This window comes from Clupea harengus, chromosome 3 (genome assembly GCF_900700415.2).
Source record: "Clupea harengus chromosome 3, Ch_v2.0.2, whole genome shotgun sequence".
In the NCBI taxonomy this organism is placed as follows: Eukaryota; Metazoa; Chordata; class Actinopteri; order Clupeiformes; family Clupeidae; genus Clupea; species Clupea harengus.
In genome coordinates, this window is record NC_045154.1 from 23,048,705 (window position 1) to 23,070,047 (window position 21,343).

The 21,343-nt window shown below is 40.4% G+C and overlaps 2 protein-coding genes across 4 annotated transcripts in view; one reads left to right on the top strand and one right to left on the bottom strand.

Moving 5' to 3' along the window:
• Positions 1-136: 136 nt before the first annotated feature.
• glsl (glutaminase like) overlaps positions 137-21,343 on the bottom strand; it is a 30,843-nt gene continuing 9,636 nt past the window's right edge. The window contains exons 2-23 of one of the 3 annotated variants that reach the window (XM_031565063.1): positions 15,614-15,740; positions 9,525-9,633; positions 8,838-8,938; positions 7,641-7,708; positions 6,692-6,785; positions 6,314-6,446; positions 5,937-6,003; positions 5,708-5,820; positions 5,085-5,214; positions 4,886-4,953; positions 4,226-4,389; positions 3,510-3,568; positions 3,111-3,155; positions 2,945-3,003; positions 2,786-2,852; positions 2,645-2,695; positions 2,383-2,559; positions 2,130-2,261; positions 1,947-2,039; positions 1,481-1,542; positions 1,141-1,281; positions 137-894 (exon numbers count right to left, since the gene is read on the bottom strand). In XM_031565063.1, coding sequence (XP_031420923.1) covers positions 798-894; positions 1,141-1,281; positions 1,481-1,542; positions 1,947-2,039; positions 2,130-2,261; positions 2,383-2,559; positions 2,645-2,695; positions 2,786-2,852; positions 2,945-3,003; positions 3,111-3,155; positions 3,510-3,568; positions 4,226-4,389; positions 4,886-4,953; positions 5,085-5,214; positions 5,708-5,820; positions 5,937-6,003; positions 6,314-6,446; positions 6,692-6,785; positions 7,641-7,708; positions 8,838-8,938; positions 9,525-9,633; positions 15,614-15,740 — 2,157 coding nt within the window. In that variant the 3' untranslated portion in view covers positions 137-797. Of the gene's footprint in view, positions 895-1,140; positions 1,282-1,480; positions 1,543-1,946; positions 2,040-2,129; positions 2,262-2,382; positions 2,560-2,644; positions 2,696-2,785; positions 2,853-2,944; positions 3,004-3,110; positions 3,156-3,509; positions 3,569-4,225; positions 4,390-4,885; positions 4,957-5,084; positions 5,215-5,707; positions 5,821-5,936; positions 6,004-6,313; positions 6,447-6,691; positions 6,786-7,640; positions 7,709-8,837; positions 8,939-9,524; positions 9,634-10,234; positions 10,342-15,613; positions 15,741-21,343 lie in introns of those variants that run through there. The other 2 variants (XM_031565062.1, XM_012842475.3) reach the window with 2 other exon arrangements.
• Positions 10,384-12,322, top strand: c3h15orf40 (chromosome 3 C15orf40 homolog). The gene is made up of 4 exons (XM_012842467.3): positions 10,384-10,685; positions 10,883-11,003; positions 11,190-11,317; positions 11,410-12,322. The coding sequence occupies exons 1-4, from the start codon at positions 10,482-10,484 to the stop codon at positions 11,500-11,502; spliced, it is 546 nt and encodes a 181-aa protein (XP_012697921.2). The 5' UTR covers positions 10,384-10,481; the 3' UTR covers positions 11,503-12,322.

The window sequence follows — 21,343 nt, forward strand, 5'->3', positions numbered from 1 at the left end:
CACACACACACACACATATATATATAGAGAGAAATATTGTTTTACTTATCACCTTAAAAATGTTGATGTTTATATATAAAAAACTGAAATAAACTATATTGTGTATTGTGTATAACATGTAAACCATATCTTGAAATTTTGAAAATGAAATATAATTAGTATATGGTGGGATTAAATAACACCATCAATAGATACCAAACACAAACACAAACACAAAACTGACTCTGTTGACATGTTATAAGAACACATCTGTATTAAAAGGCATACTGAAAATTCTTATTAAACTATGCAAGATAGAGTACACTTATGTAAACGTTATCAAAATATTGTCATTGTATCATTAGAGGCTGAGTTTTACAAAGCAACTTGCTTTTATTCCTTGGTGGCTGATTTTCTGGCTTTTCTCTTCTACAAAAATTCACAAGCCCTACATCAAAGAGAGTGACCTACACACGGAAAAGGTAACCTCCAACAATTCTGCCAAATTTTGAGATCAGTTTAAGCCACTTCATATACAGTACACAAGTCCCACCGCTGATCATTTTTGGCATTTTTGTTACCACATCACCAGCCTAAATTAAGCAACTGTTCTAACTGATCTCAGATTTATAAGTATTATTTGATCTTAAGCATGCAGGTTCTTCTTTTCTTGTTTGAGATGACTCATCTGTTCTGTAACCTGTATCCATGCCCTACCAAGGCTTTCTGTGAGGTGCTTTGTGTGTAATTCTGGTGCATTCAGTGAGTTTTCATGAACATCTCTCTGTTTTCATGAGTTTCAGACCCAGTCTCTGTGGTCAGGAGACCTCTCTTTGCTCTAAGTATTTCTTGAGAAGTTGAGCCGTCGGTCTATGGTTACATCGCACGGCTTCCTGCAGTGCTGTATTGCCCCACCTGTGAACAACACAGATCAACACAATTAACAATTAAGCTGACAGATGTATTATGGCTCACTGGAACACTCTTATTTATGTTCTCATGAGTTAAGTGTACAGGTGTGTTGCCATTGACTTGCTTATGGAAAGTTTGACATACGATTACTGTAAAGTTTGTTTTACAGAATACCAGTGGGTATTTTAACAAGAAGCTTAATTAATTAAGTAAATTAAATGGCCTTTTAGTATCTTCTATTCCCGTTACCTGTCTTTGACCAAACAACTCGCCCCTGTGTTCTCCATCAGGAATTTGATGACCTCCAAGTGCCCTTCAGAGGCTGCCACATGCAGAGCTGATCTCCCATCATAATCCACTGCATTCATGTCTGCCCCAGCCAGGAAGTACCTGCAGCGGTTTGGAAAGAACAGCTTGTATATTACATTGGATGCTTTCAGCTGAGGGCTTTGTAGTCTTGCCAAGCCAGACTTATATATCAGGATAGTACAATATATGTCTGAAGACAACAACATAGGACATATTCAGTACTGCCGTTACAATGAGTTGTTTCCAGACTGTATCACCCAGACAGTAAAGGTGGTCATACCTGCGCAAGGATGGCATGTCTCCTCGGAAGGCAGCAAGCAGAATGTTCATTATTTGATAACCCTGCAGAAACGGTAACACATTTTAAAGGGGAATATGAGCGATGTTTTTATTACTTGTTTTGAAATATACAAACATATCAACAGCATTTCAGAATACATTTAACCATTTTACAATTGGCTCTGTGTGCACATCGTGGCAATGGTAGAAGACTTATAGCCTAATTCAATTCAATTCAATTTTATTTATATAGCGCCATAACAATACAATTGTCTCTAGGCGCCTAATAGCTCCTATAACCAACGTAACGTTAAAATTATTGCGTAAAGCAGTGTTTCACATGCTAACAGATTTGCATTCTCTACAATGGCAATATATTGACAAACAGTTGACATGAGTAACAAAGTGTAATAACTAAAAGTAACAAAAAGTGTAATAACTAATTAAACAAGTTGAAGCAAGATAACCTCAGATTCCACTTTCCACTGACGGTATGACAACACTTGTCTGAAAGGAGTCCTGATGTCAAAACTATGCAGCTGGAAGGAAGAGACCAGTTCCTAGGGAGATGAAAAAGAACTGAATGTGTAGCGAGGCATTTCAAGTCACAATGTGGCCAAGATATGCCAAGACTACCTTGGTTGAACTACCTCACAGAAATGCACAGCCTTCCAGGAGTTTTCAAAGGCATCTAGACCAGGAGACCACGCCATGAGCCCGAGAACACCAGGTACCACTATCAGCACAGCACCAGATGTGCTGGATTTGGCTGGTACAGAAGTCTGAAAAAAAAATGTTTTGACAAAATATAACTACACAGACTTCATAATCATCATAATCAATAAGCAATAATCAGACATGTAGTTGAAAGATTCATTACTATTAAAGCCCCATTCAACCTACCTTGAAATGAAATATCCTGGAGTAGTCATTCATCCCAGCCACCTGCATCATGGACAAGGTATTGCGTACTGCTGAAGGCGACAGGACTTGGTCACCTGACAGTGGGCAAAGACCCCCATTGGCAAACGTGGCGGCCATGGCAGCCCCTGACTCACATGAGACCTCTGTTGATGAACACTATTGACAAATGCCTCGTCAGATATTTTTCACATTTCATATAAATACGGAGAAGTCAAAATGACATGCAAAATGTGTTGCCTACTTGTAACATTAGATCCAAAGTGGCATTCATGTCCACGGACTCTGGAAAGCACTGTGAAAAACACAGCGAAAGGGTGTTATGTGTGGTAAGAAACTGGAGAGGTACATTTGATGATGATGATGATAATGTGGAGAGACATACTTTCATTTCTTGAAGGTAGAAAGATAACGCATGAAGTCGAATACTGTCCTTTCTCAGGTTTTGGTGACTATAAAGCAAACAGGCAAACCAAACATATCAACTCCTGTGATGGGCAATAACACATGAATCAAGGAGGGGTGGGATGAAATATTACTGTACCTTATGCAATTTAAGTTAGCATGTTCTTTATTGCATAATCTTCTGATGACATTCAAGACCTGCAAAGGTACATTGCACAATAGTTAAACTATTCAATATAAGTGTGGGTAATGTTACGCCATGTTGCACATTACTGTGGTCAGTAAATTTGCCAGGACTGACTTACAGACTCATACTTTTCTTCCTCTTCAGGACCAGGCCTCACTGTCAACTGCAAAGGTAAAAACTTGAGTTATACAAGAAAGGAAGTTAATGACACAAGCATGGAACATACATATCTATACATACATAGTTATTATTTTAGGTATTTAAGGTGTTTAGGTATTTATTTTATTATTTTACTTTTAATGTAAATGTTGTTTTCTAAGTCTGTGTTTTTGTTCACCAACATTGATCATGCTGTACTGCATTTTATGATTTGTATTGTAATGTTTTTTGCCTGGACCCCAGGAAGAATAGTCTTCACTATGGTGTAGACTAATGGGATCCTTAATAAACATAAACATATCTGGGAGCTTAAGTGTGATATTTTCAATGTAAAATGGAGGAAAGTTCTTTTCCCCACCTGCAGCAAGGACGTGCACACTATAGCACCAGTCTCTATGAGAGGACTGTGTGGCACTCCTAAGATACAGAGAGATAACATGGAGAATAGTTAACATATCACATGTTTACTATGTTAACAAACCAGCAGATAAGAGTCCTTACATCCTGATGATAAGAGTCCTTATCATTTACTGCATTTACACATCAGCAGTTAATACACTGTCAGTTGCACAGAGCCACAGATCACATATCCCTCCTCAAACACATGTGAAGCCATCAACTATTTCTATTCATCAGAGAGTGTCCTGTGGTGGTTCATGATGTAGGCTATTTGCACCAATGAGAAGGGGGGAAACAAAGTACTTGGTGCTCATAGGTATCCAGGAATATATATTTATTTGTAGAAGTGTAGAATACCCAGAATCTCTCCTGCCAGGCCAGTCTTCCTTGAGGAACTATACATGCCCTGTGTCTTCATCCACAGCTACTTCTGGCAACTCAGCCAACCAGTAGAAGTCACTATACTGCATCAATACAATCTCCAGTCCAGCTAGGTATGTTTGTGTCAAAGCCCAGAAAAGCCTTGGACTCTCAAACCCAACATTAACCCCATGTCTGTGCAGGGAATGCAACTTATTTTATCTGTTCCACATACCGAGAAATCAAAACTATGCTTTCCCACATATTATACACCAAAAAAACATTGCAGGATTAATAAAATCCTTTTTGACCTACCTTGTTTGGTCAGGGTAAAAGGTGAGTCAAACTTAGAGAACTCCTCGACACCCACATATCTGTGAACGTAGTCAGAGCCAAGCTGGTCCACGGCAAGGCTGTAAACCACGGGCCGTGATATCTCACCCAGAACACAGGGTTCAGACCAGTCTCCAAGGGACAACCTGGGAGCACACAGCCACAATGACAACCTTTACTGAGTGCTTAGACAAGAGGACCGTTATTATTATATTTTTAAAAGAATAGTATTAAATAAAGTTCCAGTATTTGTACAATCACAATCAACAGATCCTCATACTTGTACTACCTGTCCTCCAACATGGGCCTCATCATTTGAGGATGGAATGAGACAAATTATCAGACATATGCATTGAGAAAATATAATTATGGCAACTGTCAACAATGGGTGGTAACCAAACAGTCAGTGATAAGTGAGGAAGTAAAGAAGTAATTCAAATGTATCGTGCTTTCCATTCTGGTCAGGTGACAGGTCAGGACCAATCAGAGACCAGAATTGCTTCTTTACTTCCTTACTTACCACTGATTGTCTGGTTACCACCCATTGTCTACCGACAGCAACTACAATGGGCATTGCCACAACTTGGCAAAAACAAGTCAGTTAAAAAAGGGCACAGAACAGATGCATTTTTGTTTGGGTACCTCTGTCCATCCACTGTACACACTGAGACGCCCCACTTCCCAAGGTCCTCACTTCCTGTGTCTTTCTCCTGCTAAACCACATGTTCAACTCCTTTGAAATCTCATACATTATTTATCGATGTTATTGTGCATGACATATTTTATACTGAACGGTATCAGAAGTAGGTTTCTTTCATTAAAATGGAAGACTGGTCCAAACCTTCACAGATGACAGCTGTTTGCATTTCACAAAGAGCTTTTGTGTTTCCTCTGTGAATGTGAAAAAGTCAGGGATGACAAATCTCCCTTGCAGTGCTTTCAGGATGAATGAGACAAAGCCCGTCACACACCTTAGGAGGGATGTAAATGATAGCAAATGTTATGAGTGTATCACAAAGCTGGCAGATTACAAATGTGACAAATGTTCTTTTGAACTGACAAAAGACATCAGTGTCCTGATTTAGGCTCAACACTTGTAGGTTGTTGAACGAGAGGTTTGACCACTGCTTTGAAAAATAGGTGTCCTGAGCATAATCAGGGCATAGACAACCTCTCTTGTTAGGCATGAAAACAAACAATGTTACCAGGAGACAGTGACTAAATATGCAACTGCCTCGTGGGCCATGTAATATGTTCTTTTTATACTTAAAGACGTATAACAGAGTTTTCATCTACAAGCAAGTTAACTAGTCAACTGCCTTGCCTTGCAGACAGACTTAGAAAGTCAAACAATTACATGATAAGCATGACCAATCTTATCCTGTGATAACCAGACACCCATTCCATATATATGTATAGGGAAGTTAATACTAAGCTGGGAGCTGGGAGAGTTGTGAGTCTGACCTTTGAAATGTGTTCCTGTCAACTGTTCCATCTGAGTCCTGTAGCTTTCTCATTAGTATGTAGCAGTCTTTAATTCTGGGGTCAGTTCTCTGTATTCCAGAAGTCCACATCGGCTGTAGAGACAAACAAATGTTTTTAAATGATCGTTTTTTTTTCTTTATATCTATTTGATAGCGAAATAAGTTGGTCTCAGTACATAACAACAGTGATCCCATCCAATGGCCCATACCTCAAAAAAGTGATTTGTATTCACTTTTCCATTTGAGGCAAAGCTGTCAAAGAGGACATCAGAGGCCCTGCCCCATAGATTGAAAAAATACAGTTAATGAAATACACTTAGACAGGACACACTGAACACTTAGACAGGACACACTGAACACTTAGACAGGACTCACTGAACACTTAGACAGGACTCACTGAACACTTAGACAGGACTCACTGAACACTTAGACAGGACTCACTGAACACTTAGACATGACTCACTGAACACTTAGACATGACTCACTGAACACTTAGGTAGGGACTTCCTACCTATAGCACACATACCTATCAGCTTGTACACCTCTGTCATACAGTATGGCATTCATGTGCACAGGGCTCACTTACCCTTTTCGCTTCTGTTGCCCCTGCTGGGCGTCAGGCCTGCCAGCAGTGAGCCAGGGTTGGGGGGTCTGTCTCTCATGGTCGCCTTGGGGCAAAGGAGGTTTCTGGCTGCCATTACCAATGAAAGATGGCAAGCCTGAAACAGAAAAGATGTAGTAAACAGCAGACTGGAGTATTCTGTTTAAGACCCATTTTTTCATAAAGTAATGGAAATTAGATTAGAAAAGCCTCACTGACAAAATTTTAGGCACTAGATTTCAGATATGTCTGGCAATGGTTTCGACCCAGCATAGGTGGGTGCAATGAAACAAAAGGTAGAAGGAGGGGAAAGAGTAATTATGGGGAACATATCTTCAGCTCAACAGCACCTCTTTAGCTTACCTGTTGACCCTGGGCTGACAAAGCTGACAGGCCTCTGAGACTGAAAGGAATTCCTTGGCAAAGGATGTGGAATATTTCCGGGCAAAGGTGTTTCCTGATATGAAAACAGCAGCAGGTCAAAGCTATTTGATAAGTAAGACAGACATTCAGTAGTCTTCGGGGGCTATTCAATTTTTTTGTGAATGTCTCTACTGCAAAGCATTTCAAGAAAAGCAGAGCAATGTCTAGACAAGCCAATTCGTCATTTCAAAGTACATGACATAGCTTAGGATTCAAAGCAAATTTCCCTTTCACAGAGTCCCAGCAAAGTCTTTAAATGTCTGAATAAACACAGATGCTACATTGTGTGGAAAACTTAATCATTACCTTTACAAGCCCCCACATAGGCAGACATATGTCAGCCAGCAATTGCTTCCAAACCTCAGGGGGCATGTTTTACAACAGGTGAGAAATATCTTAACTTCACCCCAAGGCACAGTCTCTGCTCAGGCACGTTCAATTCAATTTACACAGAGCAGAACAATGCACCTTTTATAGTTATGATGTTAATCCTTTAGGAGCAAATAGCTAGCCAAGCCTTTCATCTATTCTTCAGGATAAGAGCTCAAAATCACCACTTCATTCATTCTCAGTTTTAGTTATTCGAGTTGTATTCGATGTGCTGCCTCAATAAATATTTCATTAGGTTTAACTACAGAAAAATGTCACGTCATACTATGTCACCTCAGAAGGTGATATTTGATCAAGCCTGATCTACATTGACTGAACTGTTAGCATGTGTATATGTGTGTGTGTGTGTGTGTGTGTGTGTGTGTGTGTGTGTGTGTGTGTGTGTGTGTGTGTGTGTGTGTGTGTGTGTGTGTGTGTGTGTGTGTGTGTGTGTGTCTGTGTGTGTGTGTGTGTAGGTGGGTGATGGAATGGCAGTAGCAGGGGAGCGTCGTGTCTCTACCTGGTTTTCATCTCCTTTCACTGGGCTAAGGTTCCTGTCCAGGGGGGCCTCTGTTATTTCACTATTTTCTAGGGAAACAAAAGAATACAAATATACATGTTTTCTATGTCATCCTCTCTTGTTCTTCTGGCCTGAAATGTTTTTGTTGGTTGGCATACCCTAAACCTCAGCGGTCACATAACAAGGTTCCCGAAACCAAAAGAGAAATAACGTCACAAATTGGTTTCTATGGTGACAGATGACTTTAATTGTTTTATTTTAACATTTTCTTCATGATCCTGCTTATTAAATCACCACATGAACATGCTTTTTTCCCCCTCTCTGAAGCCCCGTTGTCTGCTTTTGTTCAAAGCTTCAGAGCTGTTAGAGTAAAAGCTAGTGAGATGAAAGGGGTGGCAAAATAGCCCCTGGCACGTCAGACAGAAATTTTCACTGCTTCATGCTGGACTTTAACTAAAGCTATATGAACTACTTAACTCTCTAAAAGGGCTAATTTGTAACCAAAATTCATAAATTGTAATAGGTGGTAAGTGTTCTACGAACTGCACTTTCTCAACTCAAGTGTTTTTTTGTTGTTGTTTTGTTCTGCTCTTTTTGACATTATATTGGGACATTCCAGACCAAAGTATGTGGGCCGTTTGCCCAGGGCTAAGTGTGTGCAGACAGAGACATACAAATTTACAATCACCTGCCACATGGTTTGAGAAGAAAAACAGTCCACCTCAAGAATAACATCTAAAAAACACCTAAAAAAAAAAACTCAATATGTGTAGACGGTCCATTTAATGCAGCTAACATAACTACTGACAATGAGATATGTTATTGCAGCCATGCTCTCTAAACAGATGAACTGAAATACTAACTGTTTGCATGTGGTCCTCCGAAGAATGGCAGCATGAAAAGTCAACATCTCAACATTATCCTGACACTTTTTCACACGGGAAACATTGAGTGCCACATCACATCGTTTTAAAGAGGTTTTTTTTAAGTTCACCACACCTACTTCCCCCTCACATTTCTAGGGCCCAGACTCCCACCACAGTCCCCATAAAATGAGCCTGTCTGGGCTGCAGATCCCTCTTAGCACCGGACTATTATAGCTCAGTGGAGCTACACCCACAGGCCAGGGCCACTGTCACCCAAAAGCTACACTGTGCTCACCCAAATTACACACTACTGCTCCATGACTACGCATACCTCTCACGTCCTCCTCCTTGTTGGGCTCTAGTAGTTTGTTGCCATCCAGCCCTCCGTAGCGTTTACGCCATTTGCGACGAAGAGATGGGGTTCTTTGAAAACTGGTATGGGGAAATGACACAAGACAAGATTGTGGAACTATCAGTATTTAATGTACCCCCTTTGTTTTAATGTAGCTACTTAGTTCAAACCCTACAATCATTCAAGTATAATGCAGGTTGGATATCCTGAAAAAAAGAGACACAACAGGGAATGTGGAACCTATGTTGAGTGTGTGATTTTTGTATGAATGACAATTGATATAATACAACACTATCTGCACTTCATGTTTATTTATACTTGTTTTTCATACTGAACGACAAAGGAACATCAGTGCCTATTTCAGATGTTTTGTAGAGTGTAGTTCAAGGCAGGATTCGACTGAAACAAGCCTGCTCATGTTGAGGATGTGTTGAGGATCTGGTTATCATTCATAACTGACAACACAGAGGTAAGCATAGTGCACCCTTTCTGTTGCCTTAGCCTTTGACAACATGCAATGCCACGTCTCATGTCCTGAATGAAAACACAGTTGGATTCAAAACAAGACTATTCTTTTCCCAGAGAAGATTTTTTTTTCTTAAAGTATGAAGCTTGTTAGGTCTATTGCCAAGTTGCTGAAAAATGTTAAAATAAAAACAAACTTACCAAAGATATGGATTTTCCTCTGTTTCTTGACTTGTGTTTTCCATGTTGCCTTGAGGAATATGAGACTCTCTGTCCAGTGATCCAGGCAGCTGAAGAACTCCTGCGCAGACTTGAGCAGAAAATAAGTGCTGTGTCTGTTTAAGACATAATTAGACCTTCAACAAAGGGAAAGTTCTTCATTTAGAAGCTCCTTGTTTGTGTCCCAAGCCCGTTGTCGTTGTGCATGCATGAGCATGTGCACTTGAAGCTGACTTTCTGAATGAATGGGATGGAGTGAAAGAGGAGATGTTGATGACAGGGAGGGACTTTTACTCAACATCTGGAAAGCAACAACATTAAAAAAAGGGGGGGGGTGGGGGGTAGGAGGCATAACCTGCAAGTTATAAATAGCTTGGGAAGTTCAACTTTCAGGGTTCAATAGTTATTATTTGTGATATTTGGCATAAAAAGGCTAATGTACATGGCCTGCATGAAATTACACCCTACGTGAGCCTAAATTCAACTTAATTGCGACTGGGATACTACTAGGCAAGAACAACTGAATAACTGCAGTATTGCATGCAGTAGGTTATGCTCTATTGACAACAACAGAGGCAACCTTAGAGTACCTGAAAGACAAAAATAGGGACGGACAAGCATAAGGGAAAAATGCTATTACATGCTATTACACAGCTGAAAGATGCCCATGACCTAGACGTCACAACACTCACTGAAATGCCAAACAACGACGTTTTAGCGTTTGCGGTGCGCGCACTGATTAGGAAGTTCGATCTGCACATTCTCTTTGCAGCATTGACGCGTGGTCCGCAGTGTGAACTCAACATTTCCTGTCATGCGCAATCACATAGGAAGTAGCCCTCCCCATAGACATATATACCTTGTACCGCATGCAATTGAAATGCCTTGAATACTCTTATAAAATAATTCGAGAACTCCCTTCGTATAGACATAGACCACATGAATTCACGCAGTCCTTGTTTACGTTTGGGATTAAGGGTATTATTTGAGTCTCTGGACTTTAGAAATTGTTACACATTCCCAGGGAAGACTGCACGTTTTCACACTTTGTTTACAGATTGTCAGAAGAGTTCGGTGTTCTTGTTTCAGTTACTTCAAAAACGTTTCCTTCGGAACAAAAACATGCCAAAGAAAAATAAATCGGTAAGCTTCGGCTTATATCGTATACTGACAACGCGCCATCACCGATCAAGATGCTGAAAAATCCCAAGACCACTGTATAATGCCTTTCTTGGTTTATATCGCAGTGGCTAATCTCTCTCCCCCATCACAGGTTTACGTGAGGCTGGTGTTGATATATGCCCCGTGTAAAATGTATGTAACTCTTTGTGAATGTGTAGGGTAAAGGCGTGAAAGCACGGTCAGAAGAGACCACACCAGGCCCAATTTCTCGAAATAAAACTGGAGGAATTTCCATTGCTGTACACGCGAAGCCTGGTTCCAAGCAAAATGCCATTACTGGTAGGTGAACCTAAACCAGAGACGTTATAAGGACTTTGCTTAGACCAAATAATGTGGTATTAAGGTGGAGATAATGTTGATAATTAAGGTGTTGTTAATGAAAGGCCTTTTTGCGCACAATACGACACATTTGATGGTAGTCGCGCATTATAAAATTGGTGGTGACAGCTTTGACTTGTGTTGTAGATGTGTCGTCAGAGGCAGTAGGTGTCGCTATCGCTGCACCCCCAACTGATGGTGAGGCCAATACTGAGCTTGTCCGTTATCTATCCAAGGTGCTGAACGTGAAGAAAAGCGAAATAGTTCTCGATAAGGTATGCCTGGAAGCAGTTACAAACATTATTTGATGCATCACGCACGTCTCGTGCCATATATGCTTAGCTTTGTATGTACTATATCTCTACAGGGCTCTAGATCCAGAGAGAAGATCATTAATGTGTCTGGATCATTAAGCCCTGAAGAAGTCCTGGAGAGACTGAAGGCAGAGTCCTCTCAGTGATTTCTCTGATGGTGTCTTACTTGATTCAGGCATGTCAGAAAAAAGAACAATATTTGCGGAAAACTTACAGACAGAAGACCTTGTGATGCCACGTGATTTGTCATAATAACCTTCAACATGTTTCCCTAAGATTACCCTATTCTACATTTCCATATACATTCATCATAGTGGAAACAAGATTCAGTTGACAAGATATTTTAACCAAAACACAATGCCTGCCGAAATATTGATTATCATTATGTTCTTCATACACTCCAATATTGTTGATTAGCGGTAAAGCAAGTGAGCAGGTTAAAGCACAGAGAAAAATTCCCTAGAAAAATGTAATCTGTGTCTATATCTCCACATATTATAGTGTGGCAAGAAATACTGACACAGTCCAGAAGTCCACAGTCCGCTCAAAATGCCCAGAGAGGTGTTTCAGATCCTATTGTAACAGCTACAAAGACACATTTATCACTGAGAAAAGGAATTTAATTAAGATGTTTAATTAGGAATTTACAATTAATCAAAGAGACAGCAGTCTTAAGGGATATTTATTTTGCTTGACAAATGGAGAGGTCTGGTGGCTGGCATTTTTATTTGTTTAATTTCATTGATTTAAATTGTTTGTTGTTTAGTCTGAGTAGTTTGGTTTTTCTGTTTTGTGAATACCAAATGTGACTGATGGTGGCATCAAATGATACTACTGTGGACAATTGTCAACAATGTCAAATTCTGCATCTTAAAGGGTCTTTCTGGTCAGTGGTAGAGTATCTTACTGTTTATTTGTATATAAATGCTTGTTTGTGAAAATAAAATAGTTGATTGATGTTTATAATTTATTGTTGTCTTTATTGCTTTTAGAATCCAGCTGGTTCATCAAAATGATTGACATGTAGACTTTGTGTGTTGAAGCGCCGCCTTTGACAGGCCATGGGTATAGTGATGACCAATGATGTGGTCTGTAAATGGTTAAAATTAAGGAGTAGTTAAAATGATGTCAAGATTTGATGTACAGTGAAATGGATGATACAGAATTTGTATTACTAAATAATGCAGGTGTAATAGTGACGTCAATGGAAATATAATGGAAATTATTATTTTTTTTTTTTATAAGTATGTTTATTGAGCATCGACGATACAAAATGAGGACATAAAAGAGATACTGTACAATGCTCACATTTTTCCCAATTTTACAATTTACAGTAACCCCCCACCCCACTCCCACACACCCACCCACACCGCATACCCCTGTAGAGGTCCCAACCCTACCTGTCTGTAGGTGAAGGGAAAAGAAAAAAGAGAAGAGAGAAGAGAAGAAAAAATAAATAAAAAGAAAAAACCAAGAGAGAATAAACTAACATTTTGGGAATGTAAGTTTTAGTGGTACGTCAGCATAACTCAGATATCTGACTCCTCAGGTGTAATATCTAATGAGTCTATAATTAACAACAAGGGGTTCCAGATTTTGTCAAATTTCCTCAGAGAGCCCTTGAGGGAAAACCTTAATCTCTAACTTTTAGTTGTGTAGAACTTCCTTAACCCATCGAGTATAGGATGGTGGCAAGTTGTGCTTCCAGTTCAACAAAATTAAGCGCCTAGCCAACAGAGTGCAAAAGGCCATAGAATGTCGTGCCTCAGCCGTTAAGATGTTGTTTGGGATACCAAAGAGTGCAGAGAGGGGATGGGGGTCAGCCACAAAATGGTAAGCAATTTGAAGGGTATCGAATATTTTGGACCAGAAGTCTGTAAGCTTTGGACATGACCAAAACATGTGTATGAGATCGGCAGGGGACTGGTTGCATCTATCACAAGAGTCGGCTACATTGGGATAGAATTTAGACAGTCTATGATTGGTGTAGTAATTCCTGTGTATCAGTTTACATTGGATCAGCCCGTGTCGGGCACAGACAGAAGAGTTGTGGACCAACTCAAGGATATTGTCCCACTGATCTTCTTCAAAATTGAGCCCTAGATCCTGTTCCCACAAATGTTTTGTATGTTGTGGGAAAACTGAAGTGATGACGTCCATTGCATTAAAAATATGGGAGATATTCCCTTTCTGATTGGGGTTTATCCTGAGAAGGGTGTCTAACAGAGTCTGAGGGGGAGTGTTCGGGAAGTCAGGGTAGTTTTTCTGGGCAAAATGTCTAATTTGAAAAAAAAAACGGAAAAGGTGAGATGAGGGGAGATTAAATTTAGACGATAGGTCACTGAAAGACATGAATGTACCATTATCATAGAGGTCATTGATAGATGCTACACCTCTCTCCGACCACAACTGAAATGCAGAGTCCATAATGGATGGTTTAAAACTGTGATTATGGGATACTGGGGCATGAATAGAGGAACCTTGCAAGCCAAAATGCTTCCTGAATTGCAACCATATCTTAAATGACTGCTTAACTACTGGATTAAGTGGAGAACACAGCCATGACCGCAGTGAGACCTGGGATGATGACATTTCAATATGGACCCAGGCAGGCTGGTCGGTGGTATGTTTGTCAGTCCAGTACAAAAGCTTGTGAATATTAGCTGCCCAATAGTAATATAAAAAATTGGGAAGAGCAAGGCCCCCTGTGCTCTTAGGAAGCTGCAATGGAAATTATTTTATGAAAATACATATTCATTACTACATTCTAACAAACAGTAACATGCTGTGATGATGAGCTATCCTTTGGCAAGAGGGGAAGCACAAAAAATGAAACATTAATCACCAAATTACACACACACACACATACACGCAGGCACACACACACACACACACACACAAACACTCGATGCGCACAGGATCATGGGACCAACCATACGCCATAACCTAACAAGGAACTCACTCACCACAAACATAGGAGCGCTCACACCTGTGACGCTACAATACTTTTTACACCCACCCTACAAAAGCATATTTTAACCAACCATTAATGAAACCAATCACGAACCGCGTCCAACAAAACGAAGCCCAAGCGCATCCCACTAATTGGGGATTTTTTTTTAATTTTTATTTGTGATGCTCAAAACATTAGTAATCATCTGTAATCCATTTTCAAGCCTCACAGTTGGTTGAGCAAGTAATTTTTATGTGCAAGCACTGGCAGATTGACATATACTGTATGAAGGGGATTAAAGGAAACATTTACACAATGTAAAATAATTGTGAGCATAGTTCAAAACTGACAGAAATGTCTTCTGTATCTGAGGGTAAAAGACGGTGAAATGATTGACAAAGCCAGTTTATCCTCCATGTGTTTCCGGATCACAGCATGCCAGTAGTGTCTGGCTACCTTCTACAGCCCTCTCGGAAGCTTATGACTCACACTCAGCCCCCGCAGGTCATAGGGGACGTTTGCGAGCGTCAGAAACACAGAAGATAGTCACGGCTGGGCACCTGGCTTCTCTTTCAGAGATGGGACTTTGGTGCTGCCAACTGCAGAGTTCAAATGTGGGAGATTGTTGCGAGGTGAGACTTTAGCTGGTGATCATGATGACATCATGTCAGAAGCTATGAAACTCTGTCTTTTAGAGTGGACGGTGCCCTCATTCTTTTTACGGAGTTTCAGATAAACAGGTTTCACTTTGGTGTATCATTTTCACAGAGTTCTTTCTTATCCAGAAGGAAGGCATGTGTTGAAACGTATACCAGGACTTCTTCAGTATCATTATCAGAAAACATTACAGATAACCTTTAATATATTGGCAGGTAAGATCTTAATGCCATGGGATGAATGGTTATTTATAAAAGGATTCCTCAATATGCCATTTGTTAATTCATCTGTGATCTGATGGTATTTAAGGGGTACCCCATTAGAATCCCTTCTTTGTAGGTGTGGGAGATGGCATTTAGGGCTACCCCAGCAGAACCCCTTCTTTGTAGGTGTGGGAGATGTTATGATGTGGAGTTTGTGGTTTCCATGGAGGCTCAGGGGGATCTCAGGTTGAAGCATGACTTGGAGGTGCCTAGACCTCAGGGTAGCTTGCAAATTTGAAGGAATTTGAAAAAGTGATGGTATTAAGATAAGGTATTAAGATAAGGTTTTAAGTAAATTGTAATTGTACATTTGAAGTACATTCGATGTCCTAAGGTAGTGTTTCAAACACTGAAACCATTTATGGAAGAAGAAGATGTGCTTACCTTGTATTTTCATACCATTGATCACATAAAACCTCACTGAGCTCGACACTGGTAGTGGCATGACATTTCCCTGTTTGCTTTCAAAAACAGCCCTCTTCTGGGAATGCAGAGATTGGACCTGAAGTGCCTGTGAACAGTTTTTAATTGTTAGTCAATAAGCACATAAAATATACAGTATGTGTTGCCTGGGAAAAGTTAAATTGCATTTAATCCTAAACTAAAGCAAAGCATATTGAAGTAGTTTACATGAAACCCAGGGTGTAGGTGTTGGTTGAAAAAAGTGAGCTTAAACACCCTCTTTCCCATTATTTCTGTGAGCTACCTGTGCAAGCCGGTTGCTATCTTACATGAATAAGTAATGATGTATGAAAATAAGTTGATCATTTGAATGATTTGAATGATTTTTCAAATAATTAATTTTCAGAACGATCCATACAAGTAATACCGTCCGTGCCACTGCTGACACTGTCGTGTTCTTGTTGTGCAAGGAAGCCCTCTGTAACCATAATGATTTTTGGTAAAGCTTTCTGAATTTTTTTTGCAAATGCTTTGAGAGTTTGAGACTTTGAGAGTTTGATACTTTGAGACTCTCCACTCTCCACAGTTCCCCACTGAATTGTATTTCGGTACATGCTGACACTCGTGTACCCTGTCAAAACAGCTTTGTGGAGGAAGTGTTTTTAAAGAACTACCTCAGGGAAATCTCATCTCAACAGCATTCGTTAACAACCAAATAGTCTTTTTATAATTTAAACTGCCACACTGTCAGAGTTTGTAAGACTCCCCTTTCTTCTTAAAGAAGTAGAATAAATGGGAAACTCAGTCCTCGGTAGCAGGTTTATATATGTGGGACCAAGCCCAGTGTTTTATCACACTAAATTATGACTTATAACTTATAACTGCCCGTCTACTGCATAGATGTTGCCTGCCAGGTCACAAGAAATTTCACTGCTCTGATGACGCTAAGCTATTTGGTGCATGTGACAAATAAACCACTTTGACTTTGACTTTGACATAGATTTTCATCAGTAGTCCCTACACATACAAGCACCCCAGTGAAATTACTGGTACTACCCAGCATTTAATTCTAGCCGTACAATCTGACTACCGACTCCAGGCCTCTGCCATATTGGTCGTAGATCTTGGTGGTTGGTAGACAGGTAGAGGTACAGTCCCAAGGCTCGCATCAGTGTCACTTCATAAATAATCTGAAAAAATATACCTATGCTAATTATAATAAGAGAAATTAGTTTATTATAGTTCGTTCTGTCATCAAGAGCTGCAATTGTTAAATTTGAATGCATATTTGTAAAGTTTTCCCAACTTCCTACTTGGCTACATTAGATACCAAACCACTGTGCACAGAATAAGGCAGAATTTAAATAAGTACGGTCAAGGCTTAACACCCACGCTCACTTGGTGGCTACTTCAGGCCTTCTCAGCACGTGAACCAGGCTCCCTCAACATTTGGACACGTGGTGAAAAAACCCTGAATATCTTAAATTAAAAGCTTCAAACAGACTGTCCAGAAAGAGGGAATGAGGAAATATGTGTGAGAGGAGCTAATGAGGTTTTCTCTCCCACAAAAAGTTAATGTTTTTCATCTGGGAATTGGCATCAAAAGACAACAGACGCACACAGCCATACACGTACAGAGAAAATCAGTGCATACACAAATGAGCAAACCTTATGCTGTGAATTTGTGGAGCTTGTTGAAGCTATAAATTGTCATATGTCAATTGCCAACTCATACAAACCACTGGCTTTGAAGTATTTCCCTGTAAAGTCTTACACATTTCTACATGGTAATTATTTTTCTAACAATTGGCACACCGGTAACTATATTACATAAATGACTATAATTATCCCCCATTTAATGTCTGTTTGTGTTAACTGCATGTGACCAGATTTTACGCCAAGTGCAAGTGTTCAAATGACAAATGCAGAGAACAGAGGCAGGTTATCCCCATGGCGATGCGCTGTGAACTCATTCTCTGTCATTCCTCTCGCCTTTGAGGCTGAGCTGCTTGTCAGAATGAGAGATTGCACAGATGCTACACAGAGCTGTATGTGACAAGGCCTTTAAATTTCAAGCCCCACAGCCATTCAGAGCCATTGTGCTGAGGATCCACCTCAGGCCTGGGATGTGGACGAAATTTAATAAAGCAAATAAAACAGCGTCACTTATGGAAACATACAACACATAACGTGACAAGAACCAAACTGGGGAAATATGAAGGACTCTTATGGGGCCACAGAAAACGATGCTCTTTGACCTATATCCTTGTGCTGAGGCTCTGATTTACAAGTAGCTTAGAATGGAATCCTGACTACTGTGTACCAGACAAAACCTAATTTTTGTGGTTGTCTAATCCTGAATGCATTACTAATGGTTGTTCTGCCTCCTCTGTAATTATGGGGTACCATTCTTTTTATGGCCTGCCAGTGGGAGTCAACATGTTAGGCAACTTCAGTGTCTCTTGCAAAAACACTAGGTTACTGTTTAAAGACTGGGCAATGGAAAATAGTAGAACGTTTCTGGAAGATTCTATAGATAGATAGATAGATATATGCTTTATTAATCCTGTGGGGAAATTCAGGTATTTTGCAGCTCACATAGTGACAATAAGTACAGACAATACGATACAAACAGACAATACGATACCAATACAATACAATACAATACGGTTATGTACAGTGTAAGATGTATAGTGCAGTACCACCGTAAGGTGTACAGTGTAGAGTCACATAGTGTGCAGTGCAGATGCATAATAGGGTGTTTCACAGTTTGAGTTTGATGGCAGCTGGGACAAAGGACCTCCTATGATGCTCAGTCCGTGAACGTAGCGTGTTGAGCCGCCCGCTACGGCGGCTGCTGGTCTATATGTACAGTCCAAAATGGTACTGTTGCAATAGTTGCTCATCTGCTGACCTTTGACACTGTCCTTGCTTATGGTACATTGGATGCTCAAAGAATTCCACCGGAGTTCACAAAAAACATTAATTTAAGGCAAATTCAATGCAATTAAAGTTACCTAAAAGTAATTAAAGATTGGGCAAAATAAATGAGTCATTTACCTGAGAAGCGTTTGATTAGTTCATCTTGAGGCTAGATGCTGCACAATGCTCAATTGAAAATGTCAGTGTGATGGATTGTTTATTCGAGAGCTGAATGGCAATTGTTGACTTTGACAAAGTAAGAGTAATCGGTTTTGCACTGGCAACCCTGAATTGCTCATGTAAGACATCTATCAACATGGGTCCCTTTAACCCCATTTCATGGACTTGAGACTGGTCAGAAGAACATTGAACAAAATCTGGGTGAAAATGGTTATCGTAGTAATATAACTAACCAGTGACCCAACAGATCCCACTAACAAACAAAAAAGATTCAGATGTTACTGCTTGAAGCCGATTTATGCAACAGTAAGGGTATTACAAATACCATAATGACAGTAGTAGCTTGTGGAAGACATTTATGTCCATGAAACGTTTTTGTATATCCTCCAAGTATTAGCATCACTTCACATCTGGTAACTTGTTGTCAGGTCAAAAGCTTCCTGAATGGCATGGATGTACACGGACACAAAAGGTGGTATCAACATCTGTTGTGTGAGGAGGCAGCCGTGTTGAGCATGAAGTTTAGTTCTCCCAATAACTTTTACATCGGCTGTCATAGATGAGGACGTCTGGACAGAGGGAGCGAGAGCTCTGATGCTTCTCATTTACATTTACATTTACATTTAGTCATTTAGCAGACGCTTTTGTCCAAAGCGACGTACAAGGGAGAGAATATTCAAGCTACGAGCAATAGAACCTGGTGTAACAATAAATAAATACTACTTTACATTAGAAATATAACAAAATGAAATAAAAAGAAAGAAAGAGTGCAGAAGTGTAACTGCTGTAATTGCAAGTTACGCACTAGTCGAAGTGCCAGTTAGGACGGGAAGTGCTCTCTGAAGAGTTGGGTCTTCAAAAGCTTCTTAAAGGTAGAGAGGGACGCCCCTGCTCTGGTAGTGCTTCTCATTTCACAAATGGTTAGAATGTGGGCAGAGTGCTTAAGCCGTTCCCAGGCAGACAAATAGCAGCTAAATCTTGCCCCATGGCAAAGACCAGAGATGGCATGGGAACAAGGGGACCATTTTAAACCCCTTTATTCACCGCTCTCAGCATGGATATATATAGCAGGAGCTCTCATCCCACTGTAAAACTCTCCAAATCCGCCCCCTAGAAGTGGCAGGCCTGTGGCAGGCAGTCTTTAACCCTGGATTTGCCTGTGTTACACATAGTTGTACATTGACTTTCTCCCTCTACAGGTGAGGCATTGCCATGGTAACATGATGTACTTGAGCAACAAGTGATTGCCTATGGAGAGGGTCACCTTGGCAGCCCATGCCATTGACGCAGCCATATGCTTCTGAGTCATGAGGGCACGACATTAGAAAGAGCTTTAATCCCAGCTACCCACTGAGATACCCACTGAGATTAGGCTGCCACAGTTAGCCTCCACACCGAGGTCTTCTCCTCAGTACCTGCCAGCAGATTGATGTAGAAGGGTGAAGACAGGTAAAGCACGTGTATGCTGTGCTGTGAGTGCTGCCATTTCACTAGAAGCTCTCACCTATCAGCTGGATATCCGGACTCCTCAACAACAGGACAGTGAGTGAGTGCAACCCCCTCCTTGGAGAACGGCTGACAGCCCTTCACTCATGTGTCACCTCCGCCTCAGTGTTTTACGAACTGCGGAGCTGCTGCTGCTCTGATAACAAAAATGGTGGCAGCACCGAGTGCTATGCTTTTTACGCTCCGTCAAGTTGTTACACAACAACACCAGATGAAAAAGTCTGATTTGATGCCTGTTAGGAAATTGTGGTACCTCTTACCCTCCAACTTCGTTAACTAGGACACCTCTTTGTTTCTTTGATGTGACAGTGAAGGTCCCAAAAGGCCTAAAAAAATGCTGAATTAAGTCCAAAACTCAAAGTCCCAGTTGGTTGCCTAAATTATTGAAGGCCATTTCATAACTCGCTGATTAGAATATTGATACATTTTAAAACAGCATTCATTTTTAAACACGGGGCAGCAGGGGGGATAGTAGTCAAACATATCGATCTGATACAATATGATGGCAAATACTAAATGAGAGGCTGTCAATAAATCACTTTTGATATTGCTGCCATCTCTTCTACTGATCTAAAGTTTTCATTTTTCACAGAATGGCCTACCTTATCTGTGTGTCTACCTTACACGCATGTTTGTCCAGTTTGAATGGAGGTGCAAGGGTAGTGATTTCCATAATAGCTGTCAGTCACCTTTCACCCCTGTTCCATCAGTTCTCTGTTTACACAGAGTAATGTGTTTTCCCATGCCTCCACTGTATCACTTTAGAATGAAACATACCAGGAATATAGAAAGAGATCACTAAGTCATACATCTAAGATCACAGAGTAATCAGCTTCTGAAATGTGATTAGAACTGTAATTCTAGTTTGGCTGATGAGCTATGTTGTCAGAATGAGTTTTATTCTTACAAATTTGATGAATATGTCGCAGCGTTTTTTTTTCTCATTGGATGTCAATGGGTCCTGCTGTGCGAATATGAATGGGCTCCCCGCAGTCGCGGAGCCTCCTCATCCCACTAATTTTAATAGCTTTCCTCCTGGCATACTGGTGAGAAATTGAGAATTACAACCTTTTCCTCTCGGGCAAAATGTAGGCTACTCCGCTC

Bases quoted from the DNA above. Each gene is read 5' to 3' on its own strand.
- c3h15orf40 (XM_012842467.3), top strand. From the start codon at position 10,482: ATGAATTCACGCAGTCCTTGTTTACGTTTGGGATTAAGGGTATTATTT. The intron at 11,004-11,189 runs GTAGGTGAACCT...CTTGTGTTGTAG, and splicing joins CAAGCAAAATGCCATTACTG to ATGTGTCGTCAGAGGCAGTA. The intron at 11,318-11,409 runs GTATGCCTGGAA...ATATCTCTACAG, and splicing joins GCGAAATAGTTCTCGATAAG to GGCTCTAGATCCAGAGAGAA.